The 17214-nt window shown below is 48.1% G+C and overlaps 1 protein-coding gene across 2 annotated transcripts; it reads left to right on the top strand.

Moving 5' to 3' along the window:
• The first annotated feature begins 890 nt into the window (after positions 1-890).
• nyap2b (neuronal tyrosine-phosphorylated phosphoinositide-3-kinase adaptor 2b) lies at positions 891-16657 on the top strand. Of its 2 annotated transcripts, none has more exons than XM_037276251.1 (7): positions 891-1822; positions 3661-3855; positions 6570-6883; positions 9537-10607; positions 12212-13546; positions 13753-13856; positions 14064-16657. In XM_037276251.1, the coding sequence occupies exons 2-7, from the start codon at positions 3677-3679 to the stop codon at positions 14337-14339; spliced, it is 3279 nt and encodes a 1092-aa protein (XP_037132146.1). In that variant the 5' UTR covers positions 891-1822; positions 3661-3676; the 3' UTR covers positions 14340-16657. The 2 variants fall into 2 exon arrangements, with proteins under 2 accessions (XP_037132146.1, XP_037132145.1); XM_037276250.1 differs by having other exon boundaries at positions 14061-16657.
• Positions 16658-17214: the final 557 nt, after the last annotated feature.

Here is a 17214-nt window from a genome sequence, read left to right as displayed (position 1 = left end):
GGTCTAATCTGGGACTGTTCACTTCTGTAAAGCTCCAGCTTCTGCATGGCTGGACATGACTTACGTATGATTTTTTTTCTGGTTTCAGACAGAAAGTGAAGGGGCATGGGTTAAGAGAAATGGAGTGATGGCTTGATGAGAAATGGAGTGACGGCTTGATGAAAACAACAGATCTCCGCCTAATCCTTTTGTGTCCACTGTGTTAATCCGTCCGAGCACAGCCCACCCCACCGCCCCAAATTGTATAGCAGGCATTCCCACCACACAAACAATCAAACATGTTGTACAAAAAACAACCCAAAAAAACAAACGCGTCCCCCAGACAGTCTGCTACAGTTCATGCAACTCCGGTTCAACTCTGCCTGCTTTAATCCCGTTCGCATCCAAGGCCGGCGGGAACCAGACTCTCATTTGCATGTCTTACTTTGTTTGCATATGCAAGCATATTTTAAGGCTGCACCGGAATGCCAGCGTGTGCATGCTGCAAAGCCAAATTGCACTTTTTACCCTTTTGTTTGGGTTCTGTTTTTGGTTTGCCTGCTGCGAGTGTAACAAATGCACTTACACGTTTGCAGCAAAGTATTTTTGTGTCTCGGTCTTGTTTACGAGCTGTAAAGGAGAAGGGGGGGGGTGGCGACGGAGGATGGATGGGGTGAGGGAATAGGAGGGGGTGGAGGCGGTGGTTGCCAGGAGGAAGAGGAGGTTGAGTCTAATGAGGTCACGCCCTGGCAACCCAATTGGCTCCTCCTACTCTGCTCCCCATCTCTCCACTCAGGAGAGGAGAATGGCCCCCTCCAAAACTCTCCCTCCCCCTTCTGACAGAGAGAGAGAGAGAGAGAGAGAGAGAGAGAGAGAGAGAGAGAGAGAGAGAGAGAGAGAGAGAGAGAGAGAGCTCTCCATGGTGCTGAAAGCAGAAAAACACATTTGAGCTCCAGTTACAGTACGAGCAAAACGCACACACACAGCACTCAAGAGAGGAAACATAAAACCAGGAAAAGCGACACGCATGTACGTATGTGAGTGCGCGTAATGAGCCGCTGAAGGCACCTAGTGTGAGGAAATGGTTTTATCGAGGGAGGAGAGGTCGAGAGGATGACGATGTAACGGAAGGTGGCCACAGTAAGCGGTGGGCGTGTTCTCGTTTTGATCTATCACTGGGAAGCCCGGTGTCATCTGTTCCGGCACAGACCTGACAGTTCAGACCTGTGAGGACCAGCTGGAACGTTGATGGAAAAGCACATCTCTGGGCTCGGGGTGGCGATTCCTTTCACCATGTGTCACAATGCGGGAGATTTTGTGCATTTGTGCATGGGACCCAAGGAATTGATGTGAAATTCAAAGACTTTAAAGGCTGGAAGTGCGAGCCAGCGAGCCAGCCAGCCAGCCAGCGGTATTTTGAGGTGAGCGCGCGTGTATGTGTCATGCTCACAGCGGCGGCGTTGGAGGTGACGGCGGGTGCGGTCTGCAGCTCTGCTGCGTCTTCCGTCCTTCTCTAGTATGTGCTGATGTGCGGAGTGGTAAAGCTGGCACCTGGCAAGGAGCTTGGCACCATCGGATCTCCCCTTTTCCCGCCTGAGGGGAGGCTGGAGCGTCGGGTCTTGCACTCAATGGCCCAGTTCCTCTCGAGCACCAGCCTCATCCCGGGTCACCGGGACTCCATCTAGCAAGCCGAGCGTTTGGACCATACAATGGATGGATTTCTCTGTGGATTTAAGAGGAATAGTGCACTGGTGCTGCAGCAAAGGTCGGAGTGCGTACTGGATGTGCCTGGTGAAGACAGAAGATTCACTGGTGAACAAACCAGCAGGGACACAAGACCACTGTAAGTATTCCCGCAACTCTTTGAATAAATGCAAAATAGCACAGCTCAGGCTGCCAGGTGCATGCTAGTTCACTGAGCGCATCTCGTCAGGCGGCTATTGGCCTGGCAATCTTTTTGACATTGTGTCTGCAAAATATCCACGCTGGTCTTCTCCTGTCACACGGTTGCCTGGTAACACAAACCGTGTGCCACTTTGATTTACATCTCAACCAAAGTGCACATCTGTGTTCCAACTGTTGCAGTCAGTGTCAACTGGGGTACAGTGATGGGCAGGCACAACCACCAGGATAGGAGAGAGAGAGAGAGAGAGAGAGAGAGAGAGAGAGAGAGAGAGAGAGAGAGAGACCATGCATCAAGTGAAAGAGACAGAGCAAAGCAGAGTGGGCGGGGGTGCACTGAGGTAAATGGGTTGTCGAATTGACAGGTTTTATGGAGATGAGCAAATAAGAATAGCATTTTACATTGATGAGTTATGGGAGGGCAATCCAATGTGAAAGGCTGGGCTGATGAAAAACAGTGTGATAAACAACCCCAGGTGGCGGCGGCTGTTGCTGCTGCTGCTGCCGCCGCCGCTGCTGCTGGTTTACGGGGATTAGGCAGACAGGTTTAATTCAGCTCCAGCAACTGTGCCTTACCTAGCGCTGTATCCTTCACACATTGAACCCGTGCACTTTTGTCCTTTGAAATCCAATTCTAGTCCTTTTTGGGACATTTTGTGCCTGCTCGTCAGCGATAAGACAAGGAAAAGGGTGGAAAACACCTCAGCAGCTTGAGGGCTTTGGTGACCTGGTTTGCACTGTGAGATGCCGACCGCTGTGCCAAAAAGTGTAAACGTGTCGCAACAATCAGATAAAGCCAACGACCTCGTGGCCACGCTGGATTCATTCATAGACAGACACAAGGTAGACGGATGCTGAGGTTGGCCAGACAATGCTCGGCCTCCCAATTGGCCTTGCGATCTCCATCTGGCTGCGCTCCAAGTACCCCCCCGCCCCCCCTACACACAAACACACACATGGTTATCACTGACCCCTCCCCATGCACATTCAGTGGTTCTCTCACACGTAAACAAGCATGAGTCTTAGGCTCATCTGAAAACACTGACCTACATAATAAAAGCATGCATGAGCTGTCTTCTTCACCGCCGACCTCTCCCAATTCCCACCCTGTGAACTGTCACCGTCCTCGCTAGCCCCTGCCTGCTTCATCTCGGATGCCAAATGGCTGCAAACAAGTGAGAAAAATGAGAGGCAGAGATTTGGGGGTTTTTTCCACACTATGTCGCAATGTACATCACTGCTGCTGTCAGTAATGGTCTTTTATAGCAAGAAACAACTCGGGTGCAGACTATTTTTAGACATCAAACGCAAGACGATTGTGCGAGCATGCAAAACCACGCCAATGCAGTCGAGTAAAAATTAATCTGTGCGGCTGCTCCCAGGAGTATTACATGTTCTCATCGGAGCCCACCGCACATTTGTTTGTTTTTTTACAAATGAAAGCTCTTTTTTTTTTCTTTTTGTAACTACGCTGTGCATGGTCACAGTGGGCAATTTCAGCCCGAACATGTGAAAGCACCACTTGGAAAAACAACAAGCCAAATCGGAGACTTGGTTTGGCTGTTTACTACATGTATGTTCATGTCACATGATTTTGGAGGATGTTGCAATCCTCCCAGGGAACGGACATGATGCAAAGCTCATTAGTAGCACCAACCTTCTTCGGCAAGCGTAAGAAATCTTAACAACAAGCAACTCTATAAATAGCTCAGCTTACGATGACCTTGAAAAATGAATATTGAAATCACCACTAATCACTTCCTTGTTTTCTGTTTCCAGTGGGATCATTTGAAGAATGATGAGCTCCAAGGAAGGGGAAACTATCCGCTTCTTCCAGTATGTCGAGGAGAATGGACTGAAAGCTTACAACGGCCTGCTGGCTCAGAACCTGGACCACGCCAGGAATGAGAAGAATAGGCTGTACCTGCAGGAGAAAAACGACAAGAAGAGAAAGCAGCAGGAAGCCATAAGGAGGTAAGAAGACTATTTGAATCAAGTATTAGTCATCGTCCTATTTCTGAAGAGGTAAAACGGTCTTGGGTTCACTGGGAAGAAGTTGGAAGAAGTGGGCCAAGTGGCCGGCCGGCCGGCCACAGGATCCCTGTGGCGCAGGCACTTTGCCACATTTGGACCATTGCGAGTACAGACTATGCCCACCCATCATCTATGGAGGATAATTACTTTTTCACTTTTAGATTTATTTAGGACTTGGATTGAGGTCATCACTGCTCCATTTGGAGGTGGTGGTGGTGGGGGGTTAGAATGAAGAAAGGAAGGGTGGGGGTTAGAATGAAGAAAGGAAGGGTGGGCCATCACATGAAGTTTTTAGGATGCCGTCAGTTGAGACTTGTCGTCCTGAGGGCAAACCGAATTGGGACAAGAGGCTTTATTTTACTTTGCAACCTCTTTAGTATATGTGCACACTAACCCAAAAAACTAATCTTGTGGGGCAGGATAGGGAACACACAGTCATTGAGGATGACAGATCAGACACTGTATTATAGTTTTGAACTCATCCCAGCTATGAGGAGAGCTCATGGACAATCGTGGGCGGGGGCCGCTCTTTAAATGCCCAAAACACGGCAAGAGGAAGAGTTTAAAATTTGGATTTTTCATGAGCCATATATGTAGGTCAATTAAATGACCCCAATATCTCCACCCCAACAAATCCTCCTGATCTTTTTTTTCTTTATAGTAATAGAAAGAATGAGAGACCGAGGTCTCGTGAGCAAGCTCGCCCTCGCATGCAAATATGACTGCTTCTGTGTGCACGAGCGGGAGCAAAATAGAGACATTATCAGCGTGAGAGAAAAGCTAGGAAGCGTGTGGGAGGAAGAGAGAAAAAAAAAAAAAAACACTTCCAAGAGTAAGTTGGAGGAAGAGGCAAGTGTGCGGGGTTAGAGAGAGAGAAAAATGTAGTGATTAAATGTGAGCACCATTGCAGGAGATGTGTTGCTGCCTGGTGACAGCTGGAACAGCCGACGGCCAATCAGATCAACACGTTAGCGTTGAGCGAGGCCGGCCTTCCTGCCTTCGTATATTCTCTTTTATAATCACAGTCATGCGAACAAACTGATGTGTATACAGACACACACACAGATAAGTTCTCTATTTGGGTGCACAAAGGCACCCTTCAAAAATAAATATGAGTAATTGGGATTTTTTTCCCCCTCTGCTATTTGCTTTGGAAAAAAAAAAAAAGTAATGAAATGAGGAACACATGACTTCATTAAATAAAATAACAAAAGAAATATTTTTGTGTTTGTAAATCAAGTAAATATGACAAACCTAAAGTAGAAAAAAAACTGACTGTCCTACTGGTGTGGACGATAGTCAATTTTCTTGATGTAGGTATTAGTGTTTTAAGGGTTGGACCAGTAATCAAAAGTTAGAACTATGATCTTGAGTAAAAAAAAAAAAAAAGCTCTACAAAAACTGATTGGTATGAATAAATATCTTAGCAGCATAACTTGCTTTGATTTGTTTTTTTTTACAGTTCAGTCGTGCAGAGCTGGCATATGTGAGAGAATTTTCCAAATAATGAACACACCGCAGTTCATTAAAACAAGATGAACTCTACGAATCGACAGGTTGCCTGCCGTAACATCCACCTCGTCAATCTGTGCACATGCCAGACGAGCGCACGTGTGCTTTATTATTATCGCTTACTTCTGTATCTTGTTTCTATGGGTACCGCGTTGCTAGGCAGATTAGAGCGGGGACCAGACCTCACTGCATGTGCACCTTCTGTGCAGCAGCTGGTGGCAGGGGGGGGCTAATAAGCAGGGGTTTCACAAAACACATCAAAACATGCAAATGTAAATTCATATCGTTTGAACGGCCCAATTTATTTTTACAGTAAATACAAACTCCCAGCTGTTGAGCACTGCATTCTTCTTGTGAAGCTCATTTGCATCCTCCACTCAGACATCATTAACACTCCTTTTAGGCCAATCACGCATTTATAAGGGTTGATTGTGTACACAACGGGAGTGTGGTGATGGATGGGGGGGGGGGGGGGGGCTACTGCCACGGTGTCGTTCTAAGTGTGAGCGGCACTGGTCCTATCCGGAATTGAAAATCTAATCAATGGCTTGCCCTGAAAGATAAGCAGTTTTCAGGGGGCAATAGGACAGCTGTTAACATTGATGTAACACTTACTATGTGACATGTGCAGAAATGCAATGGTGAGAGGGAGCAAGAGAGGGAGAGGGCCAGATAGAGAGAGAGGAGAAACATGCCATGATGATTATGTACTGTTGTTAGGACTGTTCTATTATTGCTGTCCACCAACAGGAAAAGCCTGGAGCATGAACACGGACGCAAGGATTTGAACTGAATGTCATGTGATGTCATGTAATACAGGACAGTCAACTGCTTGTTTGTGGTTTTGCTATTCACAAATTCACTTATCCAAACGTTTTTCCTGTGAAACCTATCCTTGACTATTTGATGAAAACAGTACAAATTATGGAGTGGCATTGCACTCGTTAAAAATACATGACCATTTTTCTCTGTATTTTTGGGGAGGCTGGAACAAATTAATAGCATGACCATATATTTCAGTAAGGAATGATGATTTGAGTTCTTTGAGTTTCGAGCGTGATCACAGAATAAATGACAAATGTGATGGCTTTTGCATGTACTGTCGGTGATTGAAACAGCATCTCCTTTTTACCCTTGTGTAGGACGGGGGAGGACATAGTAGCAACAGAAGGCAAGCACTTACGTATGGGCTCCATCACCATGCCAGACCCGCAGGAACGCATGCCCATGCCCCATCCGCACGCTCTGGCCTGTGGGCAGGGCTTCTCCGTGCGCTCCCAGTCCCTCCACTCCGTGGGCGGCAGCGGTGGGGGCGGAGACGAAGAGGTGGGGAGCCCGACCTCCAGGAAGCAGCCCCCGCCCAAGCCCAGGAGGGACCCGGCCACCAAGCTGAGCATGTCGTCCGAAGCGGTGGACCACAGCCCCGTGTCGGCCTGTCGTGGAGACAGATGTGATGATGGTGAGTGGTGGTGGCACTTCACACCGAAGCAGCGCGCTGCTATATTTAGCAGCTCTCCGAGGTGCCCTCTTCAACCCTGCTTCTCCGACAATGACGTGACATCTCGCCAGTCGATCAGATTGAACCCTAGCACCTTTGCACCGAGTGCCATTAAATAAAAGACCCAAGTCAAGATTCTAAGCACAAAAGCCCAGAACTGGGAGGCAACCACAAATGAAGAACTATAATGGTTTTAGCCCAGCAGATGGATGTGTGCACTCATCCGGCTCATGCTCTTTTTGGCTGCACGGTCATCTGTCAAATGGGCAAAAGGATCTTGACATTTCCGTGACCTTGTTTAAAAACTGTTACGTCGCTTCAGGCAAATCGCCAATTAACGCCAAAACATCTTTTTCCGCTTCCAAACTGGCAAGTTGAAATGTAGCGATGGCATAACTGAGATCTTGCCTGCAGCAATCAGTCAGTCTGTTTGGGCAGAATACACATAGCATGCTCATTTGGCCATGGATCAAAACAAGGGCATCATTCTAGGAGGTTCAAATGGAGACGAGAAGTAATAATTCATCTTGAGAAATGTTCTCCCCAAACAGCATTTTGCAGAGAGCAATCCTTTATTAGATTGTTGAGACTGCGAGAGCAAACTCAAACAGGTTGCTGAGGGCTTTCGAGTTCATTTCAGTCGAGATGCATGACTGCCAATGTGATGTGAAGGGACTCGCCCAGCCTGGCTGAGATTGGTGGGGATGTCCGTGTGTGCGCACAGATCTTCCTGGGCACCACGGCAACCGTCCTACAGAAAGAAGACCCCCCCCCCCTTGCCCAGCCAATCACAACATCCCTGCGCAGCGCACACCAATGGCTCTGCAGAGATGCAGAAGTCTGAGGCAGTGCAGCCAATGACGGCGGAGCTGTGGGGGTGTTCCTAGCTGAGGGGGAGGGTCGCGTGCACTGTAGCAGGAAGGGGAGGAGCTCGGGAGAGTAGAATTCATTCAGGAGGAGCGAATGACCTAGATTTGGTTTCCCCCTGGGATGGGGGTACAGGGTTACCACAGGGGGAGGGCGGTAAGGAAAAAGAGCAATCGAGGGAGAGGAGGAGGGACAGCAAGGGGGATCTGTCACGAGCGCTCGCTACTGAAAATGATCCACCACGCAAACCTGCTTGTGCAAAAATGCAGCTGTTGATGGAAGAGAATGCACGCACATGCAAGCCCCTCATCCCACATGGAAACGCATCAATAAGATAACATCATCCACTGCAATTCTCGAAAACAGTGCTTCCCAATCAATGTGCCGTAAGACACTTAATTGGTGCAAAAATGTGCCTTTGTGGACAACTCATAATGTATCTTTGTTCCTCTGTCTATGCCAGCAACGTACAGTGACAGGCAGAAAAAAAGCCGTCCTCTTCCAGTCGACTCCGAGTCCATTTCTCAGGAAACCTTTTTGTCGAGTGGGATTTTGCTAGCGTAAAGGACGTGCTCTGATGCAAAACATTAGGATGAGGCCATCAGGAAACAAGAGTCTTAGAAGAATGTCATCATTACCACACGGGAATTGTTCAACAGACATCTTAATTTGTATCTTTTCGTTACAATAAGCATTGCCTTCGTAATAACAGCAACCTTTGCCAACGTAGTTTGATTTCTTGGTTTCCAAACGGACTAGATGTGGAGTCCATCCCCAATGCAAACAAAAGTCGTGTACATCCATTTTCTACAGCCCTTGTTCTGAAATGGGTCGCAGATGAGCTGGAGTCTATCTTAGTTGAAATGGGCAACACGCAATACCTGCTGCCCTCATTTCCATTTGACAATGTTTGAGCATGTGTCCGTCCTGCTGCGTTGCGTGTGTGTCATCACTATGCTGGTGAGTCATACAGTTACGGGAAGTGTATATGCGTGTGTCTGGGCCATCTGCTGTCTGAATTATTGAAGGCACAAAATCTGCAGCATGAAAATGTTCCGCCCTGATCTGGGTCCAAGCAATGCTCACCGGCAGGGGGCCTGTCAGCGGAAGGGGCACTTTTGATCAAAACAAATCCGTACGTGACCTACAAAGCCACCAACAGGTTCGGTGGAGGAAAGTGCAACACTCGGCGGGGATGACGTGGTCTACTGCGGTAACGACATCTCAAAGTCAAAGTCTGCTTTATTGTCAATTTCTCCACATGCCAAGACACAAAGAAATCGAAATTACGTTCCGTACATCTACGTAAGCTCACTGCAGCACATGAAAAGCGATTCCCGCTGCAATGCCACGTCACCACATTCAAAAAGAAGCTCCACGGCGTGGTAGTGCGTGACCCAGATACTGCACTTGCGTAGCGCATCCACTGCTGTACATGTGACCTCGAAACACGCATATGCCTCAACCAGCGCCACATACTATCTGACTCAAGATACTGCCATTGACATTGACACATTGACCTACATCTGACCCACTGAACCGCACTGCATCATTCAAAAAATAGGAAGGGAAATTGAACGGGAGAAACGAAGAAAATGAAAAGAAACACAAGAAACATACCAACTGTCGAATGTAACTTGTAATCTAGCTTTTCGAGTCAAATTATCAGTAGAGTAACCAAGGTACTCTACTTGGAATTGTCACGGCATGACTGAGCGACTGACTCTCTCTTGCTCTCTCACAGTTCAAGGATGCAGTGAGGACTGCCGGCGGGTGCCACCGCCCAAACCCAAGAGGAACCCAAACACACAACTGAGCGTTTCCTTCGACGAGTCTTACATCAAAACTCACAGCGGTGGAGTGTGCCCGGCCAAAGCGCTCCACCGCAGCTGCTCCCCGTGCGAGCGCAACGCCTCGCCGCCGCAGAGCGACGACAGCCCCACCGACGACTGCGAGGACGAGCCCGTCTACATCGAAATGGGCGGGATAGACGTCGGGGCGCGAGAACTCTCGAAAAGCGAGGACGAGGAGCCGGGGGAGTCGGTGTACGAGGAGATGAAGTACCCCATGCTGGATGATATGGAGTACCGTACTGACCCGGTGGGGTGTCGCTCGGCATGTCCCACCCCTGCACCGTATGACCCCGAACCTCTCAGCCGATGCTCCACTCCGAGAAACATTCCTTTCTGTGACATTCCTGCTCCGTTTCCCAACTTACTTACTCACAGGCCTCCACTGCTGGTGTTCCCTCCAGCCCCGGCCCAATGCTCGCCCAATTCGGACGAGTCCCCCCTCACCCCGCTTGACGTTACCAAATTGCCAATGATGGAGAACCAACCTTATAGCAAATCGCCGACCTCTTCTGCCGAGCCAGCCTCTTCGGCACACATCCGTAGAGAGCTGACGGCCACCCCGACCCTCACCGTTTCTGGCCGCTCCTCCGCACCTCCCCTGCCTTGTACGCTCTACAAATCATCCACCTCATCGTCCTACCAACGCAGCCACTCGGCGTGCCCGTCCCCGGTCAGCATGGGACGCTGCCTGACCCCGTTGAGCCTCATGCGAACGCCGCCGTTCGACGCTGCGGTGCCATTTCCGGGGGGGCTGCCGAGAAGCGCCTCGGCCACCCCTCATGGCAAAGGGTCACCGCCCCAAGATGGTGTGGCACGACTCCATGGCTCCATGCAGAATGTGTCGACGGGGCGTTCGCGGACACCCACCAGCCCGCTGGATGAACTGACCAACCTGTTTACCACTGGCAGGAACATGCTGAAGAAAAACGCCAGTGGGAGAAAATCCAAAGAGCCCGGAGAGAGTAAGTTCTTTCACACATTTTCCTGATAGGCAATGATCGTGGAAAATGGGCAGCAGGTCCTATGACTTGGCGCTGTCAGACAACATTTCTATGTTCTTTCCTTTTTCTAACCACAATTGGTTGGAGTACACCTTGTACCAAAGAAATCATCCATCATCCTTCCATTATCTGAACCGCTTGTAGTCACGGGGGTCACGGGCCAAAAGAAATCAAATTAACTGGAGGTTTCCGGTGTTTCTGACCGATCAAGACAAACCCTAGAAAGAGCCCAACTATCCGCACCTCTACTCTATTCTCCTCTTAGCAACTACAACATAGCAACAGAGGAAGGAGGAGAATTGCATTTCTTCTTTGCAGCTTCTCTCCCTCCGTGTAGAGCAGCCAATCGCAGTTCAGGAGGTGCCGGTGCGCGACGGAGCAACACGCTCCTGATGTGCACAGAGCGAGGGCACTCAACTCCAATCCAACACCTCATCAGAGCATTACAGATGCTCTTGTCTCTCCAATCGCCGGATGGTCTACTTTGAGTTCCAGCCAATCAGAATGCTGCAGCAGCTTTTACACTTTCTGGTGTCTCCACGTTGACATGAAAAGAACTAGAATTCACCATCTTTCTGAAACGCTCATTTTCTTCTATTTGATCCTTTCTAAATACTCGATGATGGAAAACATTATTAGCGTTGAGCTCTGCTGCTGTTTTCGAACCCCATATGCTCATTTAGCACAACGGGCGTTTAAAACGTATTTTGATTAGCCGCACAACAAGCATGTGTGGGAGCTGTTGGCATCCATCCCAATGCACACATAAGCTCAATCATAACCATGGGAGCTTTCTTTTTCTTTTTCCTCTCTTCCAAGCGTCAACAACTAGCATGACCCACATACCAACCGGTTAATCACCATTGCCACACACACACACACACACACACGCACACACACACACACACACACAGGCCTATATGACACATGCCTATTATGCAAGAGCCTATATAGGAAGCAGCGTACTCCCTTGCAATATGCATTTGTGAGCCTTTGTGTTTCTACCCAAGTACACACAATGTGTGGAACTACAGTAGTGTTCAGAAAGGAAAGGATCCGAGTCCTTCGTGAAGACAAAAAGGGGGTTTCATAGTTAAGTGTTTAAAGATGTGGTCAAATAAAGCCATGCATGTTATTGCAAATGTGGCACTACTATCATTACCAACATAAAGTAGAGTATGATCATACTATTTTAGTATACTTATTCAGCAACTGCCTTTTTTCTTTGTACTGGATGTCGTTAGTGCCACCTTGAGGACAATTTATGGAATGCAGAAAAGTGAACAAGCCAATTGTATTGCTATTCTACCGGAGCGTGCAGCATTATTGAAAACATACAGTCCCAATCCTGGCTAATATTATTAACATAATTATTTGGGAAGTGCTTTGATACTTTGTATGTAGTTAGTGCACATTTATTACAATGCAGCGATTTGATCCAGATGATCCAACTTTATACATGAATTGAAAAGTGAACCAGTGTGTTAGTCAATGATTAGCATCTCAAAAAACAATCCAATGAATTCAATCAATCAATAATGAATACCTTCTGTTTATATTTACAGCTGAGTCCAAAAGTAAGTCCCACGGTGAGTCCAAACGTGAAGGCAAGGAACGGCACGGTCACAGCAAGGAATCCAAGCGAGACTCGAAGGAGCGCCACGGCAAAGAGTCCTCTCATCGCAGAGACAGAGACAAAGACAGAGACAAAGACAGAGACAAAGACAGAGACAAAGACAGAGACAGGGATAGATCCAACAACATAGAGTCACTGGCCCACAGGCGCAACAGCAAAGACCGAAGCAACGTGGATGCAGCACTTGTCCGCAGGGACAGTCGGGAAGGCAGAGACCAAGGCTACAGCAGTGTGGAGCCCATTCCAGTTAGGTGGGATTCTAAAGAAAGGAGCTGCAGCTCCGTGGAACCCATTCCATTGATAAGAAGAGACTCAAAAGATAGAGGGATTAGCAATGGAGACATGATGCCGAGGCGAGACAGTAAGGACAGGGGTCCAGGACACGGAATGGAGTCTTTAGTCAAACAGGAAAACAAAGACAGAGAGCGACTCCTCGATCAGGCGCCAGAGTTATTACCCAGACAAGACAGCAAAGAGGGTGCTCGAAACGGTGGAGACTGCAGACACGACGGCAGAGAGCGACTGCTGGATCAGCCACCGGAGCTCATACCCCGACAGGATAGCAGAGAGCGTGTGAGAAATGGGCTGGACTCAAAGCACGATAGCAGAGACAAGCCACCTGAGCTTCTGCCCCGACAGGAGAGCAAAGACAGATTTAGAACCGCGTCCGAATACAGGTATGATAGCAAAGACTATCGTCCCGATTTATTAGCCCGACAAGACAGCAAAGAGAGGGCGAGGAACGACATGGAGCACAGACACGAGGGCAGGATAGACCAGCCGCCTGAGATCCTTCCCAGACAAGAGGCACCCAGGAGCAGCAGCAGCAGCAGCAGCAGCAGTAAAGAAAGGTCAGGATTTGTCCCCGAATCAAAGCATGAGGGAAGAGAGAGAAACATCCACAACGGAGACCTTCCACCACCTTTTCTACCAAGGCAGGACAGTAAAGATCTGAGCCGGACTGGCCTGGAAGTAAGACCGGACAGCAAGGACAGAAGTCCCAATGGCTCGGATCAGCGCCAGTATGATGGGAAGCTCCCAAAGAGCCCTACCGCGATGGAGTACAGGTGCGACAGCAAAGAGAGGGGACACAGATGTGACGGAACGCCACGACGAGAGAACAGAGCAAATCAGAGTACGCACCCGTCCAAAGCACAAGAGAGAAGCGGGAGCACAGTGTCGGGCCAGCATTCCTGCACCACCACGCCTACCCACCACAGCAGAACAACGGGGAGCCCGCCGATGACCGTGGGCGCCGGAAATGGTGAGGCTCCATTGCGAGTATGCTATTGATGGATGAGGTGCCAACCGGTGGGCTCGCAAATGTTTCATCGAGGATGGAATGGGCAGAAAAGTAAACAGCAGTACAGTCGTGGTCTCATCCAAACTATGTACCATTATCCGGGTATGCCTTTCCATAATTCCTGGTCAATCTTTCTAATAAGGCCGCATTTGTCCCCGTCTTTGTAGATATGAAAGCAGCGCCTAAGTATGCCCGCTCGCCTTCCATGTCCGCTAACCCGTCCCCAATCGGGACGCCACAAAGGAGAGCGGCAGAGGCCCATCACAGCCAGGTAAGCAGATTTCAAATGTACGTATCGTTGTTCATCCTCACATTTCACCTCGCAGTCCAAGCGGTTCATTCAACTGTGTGAAGTGCGTTGAGGAAGAAAACGGGAGTTTTCAGTTGACTTGACCTGCGTTGGCGCACAAACCAACCTGGTGCTTTCACACTTAGTGGCAGTGATGCCTCAAGTTGATACGCTGCCACTGCTCAGCAGATGCCCCAGATGCCGTGGATCTGCGGCGACACCACCATGCTGGAGCAGATTGAGAGGAAGCGAACACTCTGCAAAGAAATCCGGTCCAGGCAACATCCTCAACTGCAGCGGTATCTGGAGAGGCCTCCTCCGGACAGGAGTGAGGATCGGCCAAGTCAGTGCAAGCAAGAGAGTGCCCCGGTCCTCCCGCCTTGCGGGAAGAGCGGCGGGGCCAAGAAGATCCGTCCTCCTCCTTACCCAACGCAGACAACTGTATTCTGGGACACTGCCATCTGACTTGATCCAAACACACCTCCCATGTGCCACACAAGCCAGAATGAGCCCCCTTCCTCTCCCCTCGAGGGATCATCCAGACAACCAACCAACCAGAGCACCAGAAGGATGATGCTCACTGATGTCAAAGGACAATGGTGTTACCATAGCAATATTTCTGCTTGTTCAGGTTGTCATGTTTTCTTATCATCGCTGGTGATATTTGATATTTTTCTATTTCATGTGGCTGGATTCTTGTAATATAACCAGTCGAGTAGATATTTGATCAATAGATATTTTCTAAATCAGATGGGGATTCAAGAGCATCCGAAATGATGTATAGCAGATGGAGATGCCATCTAACCTTTTGTTATTTTAGGATTGTTTTTTTATGTTTTGCCGATTACTTTGACCTTAAATACTCGATGAATACTTGTCCTGTGGTAGCATAATGTTTTTCTTTCGACCCGACACCTTTTGAAAGCACTACTTAAGATGAATGATGTGTTCAGTTTTGTCTTCAACTATTTGGAATTTTCACTATTGTGTTGTCAGTCGAGGAGTTGTGTCGACATTAGGGATGGGTTTAATCGGTTGTTAAGTGAGTGAGGAGAGAATTGTCGATTCATCGTGTTTGGAAGCATTTAAGACAAAATGGAGTGCACTCGGCGCTGCCGATTCAGTCGGTTCATTTTTCATCTGAAAAAACGCAACACGGCAGCTATGCGAAGTTGAGCTTCATCCGCACATTTTTCACCATCGTAATACAACACTGTCATCCGCTCGACTTCAGAACAATCCCAAAAGGATTGTCCAATCCCATTAAGCCAAACAACATCTTTCCATAGTCGACAAGGAAATGGAGTGAAATGCCCATCCCTAACGGACATGCTGTAGATTGCTATCCGCGCCCACTTGAGCTCATTTCAAATGTATAATGGAAAGAAGTCACTTCATCAGTCTCTTAGAGGGGGGAACTTTGTCAGAGTGTCGTAGGATGACAGAGGAAATGTGACGATGATATCTGTAGTATTGAACCACACCAATACGGGTGTGTCGTAGCAAATTAGAAAAGACATTATTAACAGTATGATTTCCAAAACCAGCCAAAGCCTGTTTTAAGCGAGAAACTGTGTGGTTGCACTTTGGATGGGTTGGTTATTCAAAATGGGCTTGGTGGCAATCCACTCGACGCCGGCGCCTTTACTTTGCCATGCACACTGCAAGTACCAGTACACAGTGTAAATACTTGATGCCAATAACCAGCCTGTACAATCAACACCTGAGCTTTTAGAACCTGTCTTGATTTTACTGCAGATTATAATAGCCATATGCACTTGCTTAAGAAATAACTTTCAAGATGATGCTTCTATACAGTATATATTTTTGAAAACGTGACAAGTAGCGAGCTGTGCCATGTGCCGCGTTTTATTTTGCCAGGGAAGTCAAAGCTCCATTCGGGATTGGCTGTGTGTGTGTGTGTGTGTGTGTGTGTGTGTGTGTGTGTGTGTGTGTGTGTGTGTGTGTGTTTGACATGCAGTCATTGACTGATTGGTTGCCCCCGCATCGATTGCGATTGGCTGGAAACATTTACGGAGATCATCGAGGACCTATGTCATGGCCAACAGCTCAAGAAATGAATCTAAGGGCAGGGGCTTTGCACAAAGGCCTCCAAATCTCGGGGGTTTGCCAAGAAAACTGCACTGCCCATCATCGTTCCATCACATCCAATCAGGCTGGTAACAATGTTCCTTCTCCCTCAGCTGTCTCCCTCTACCTCAACCTCCTGTTTTCATCATCTCAATTGGTTCCCTTTTGCACATTCAAATGCAATGTCCACATTGCCAAATAGTATGGGTTGGACGGATGAGCTACAGCCCTCAGAGTGCAAGTGCAGTAACCCCCTCTCGTGGTGCCAATCAGCGCCGCAGCCCTCTGTGTTGAGAGAGAGAGCGAGAGCGTGCCAGGGAGTGACCTCTGTGTTTGTGTGTGCCTAGCTACACTGTATGCAAGCTGAATCGAAAGAAAAAATAAATATGATTGTTTTAAAATGTTAACTTTGCCCCGCACCCATAATATTCGGGAAGGCGGGGTAGGGTTTTGGAAATGTAATAATGATGATGTACAATCTTTTTGTGTGTATAAACGTGCACTGTGAAAAGGTAGAGAGAGCACCGCACTGTCAGAGTCCTCTGTCTTATTGCACTTATTGAGTGTTCTCTTGTTTTGCGTATTTCAAAAAAATAAAGGAAAAAAAACTTGTTTGAGGAAAAATAAGCATTGTATTCTGATTGTCACTTGGGTTTGTTAAGAGAAATAAATAAATATGAACTTGAAACCTACCACGGGGAAAAAAGATGATCATTCCTGAGACAGCTCAAGAAGTTCAACCTGCCGCGAGAGCTTCTGAAGACCTTCTACACTGCCATCATCCAGTCTGTCCTCTGCACCTCCATCACTGTCTGGTTTGGATCAGCCTCCAAACAAGACAAGCACAGACTGCAACGGACAATCAGGACTGCAGAAAAGATCATGGTTCATCAACCTCCCATCTATCCAAGACTTGTACCTGTCCAGGACCAGGAAACGTGCAAGGAACATCTCTACAGACCCTTCTCACCCAGGTTGCAGTCTGTTTGAACTACTCCCCTCCGGACGGCGTTATAGAGCTCGGTACGCCAAAACCAGCAGACACCGAGACAGCTTCTTCCCCCAGGCTGTTGCTCTGATGAACTCACACCACTCATAGAGTCTCAGAGGCATTACTGTGCAATAACATCCTGCTCTTCACACCTTTTGAATTTGTCTACACTGTTTTTGCCATTATTCACATGTCCTGAGTGTTGTTAGTCACCTATATGTTGAACAGAGGGTGTGTTTTACCGAAGTCAAATTCCTT

The sequence above is a fragment of the Syngnathus acus genome, chromosome 17 (genome assembly GCF_901709675.1).
Source record: "Syngnathus acus chromosome 17, fSynAcu1.2, whole genome shotgun sequence".
NCBI classification, from domain to species: Eukaryota; Metazoa; Chordata; class Actinopteri; order Syngnathiformes; family Syngnathidae; genus Syngnathus; species Syngnathus acus.
Note: the sequence above shows the minus strand (reverse complement) of the source record. Positions and strands in the feature narration are given on the sequence as shown.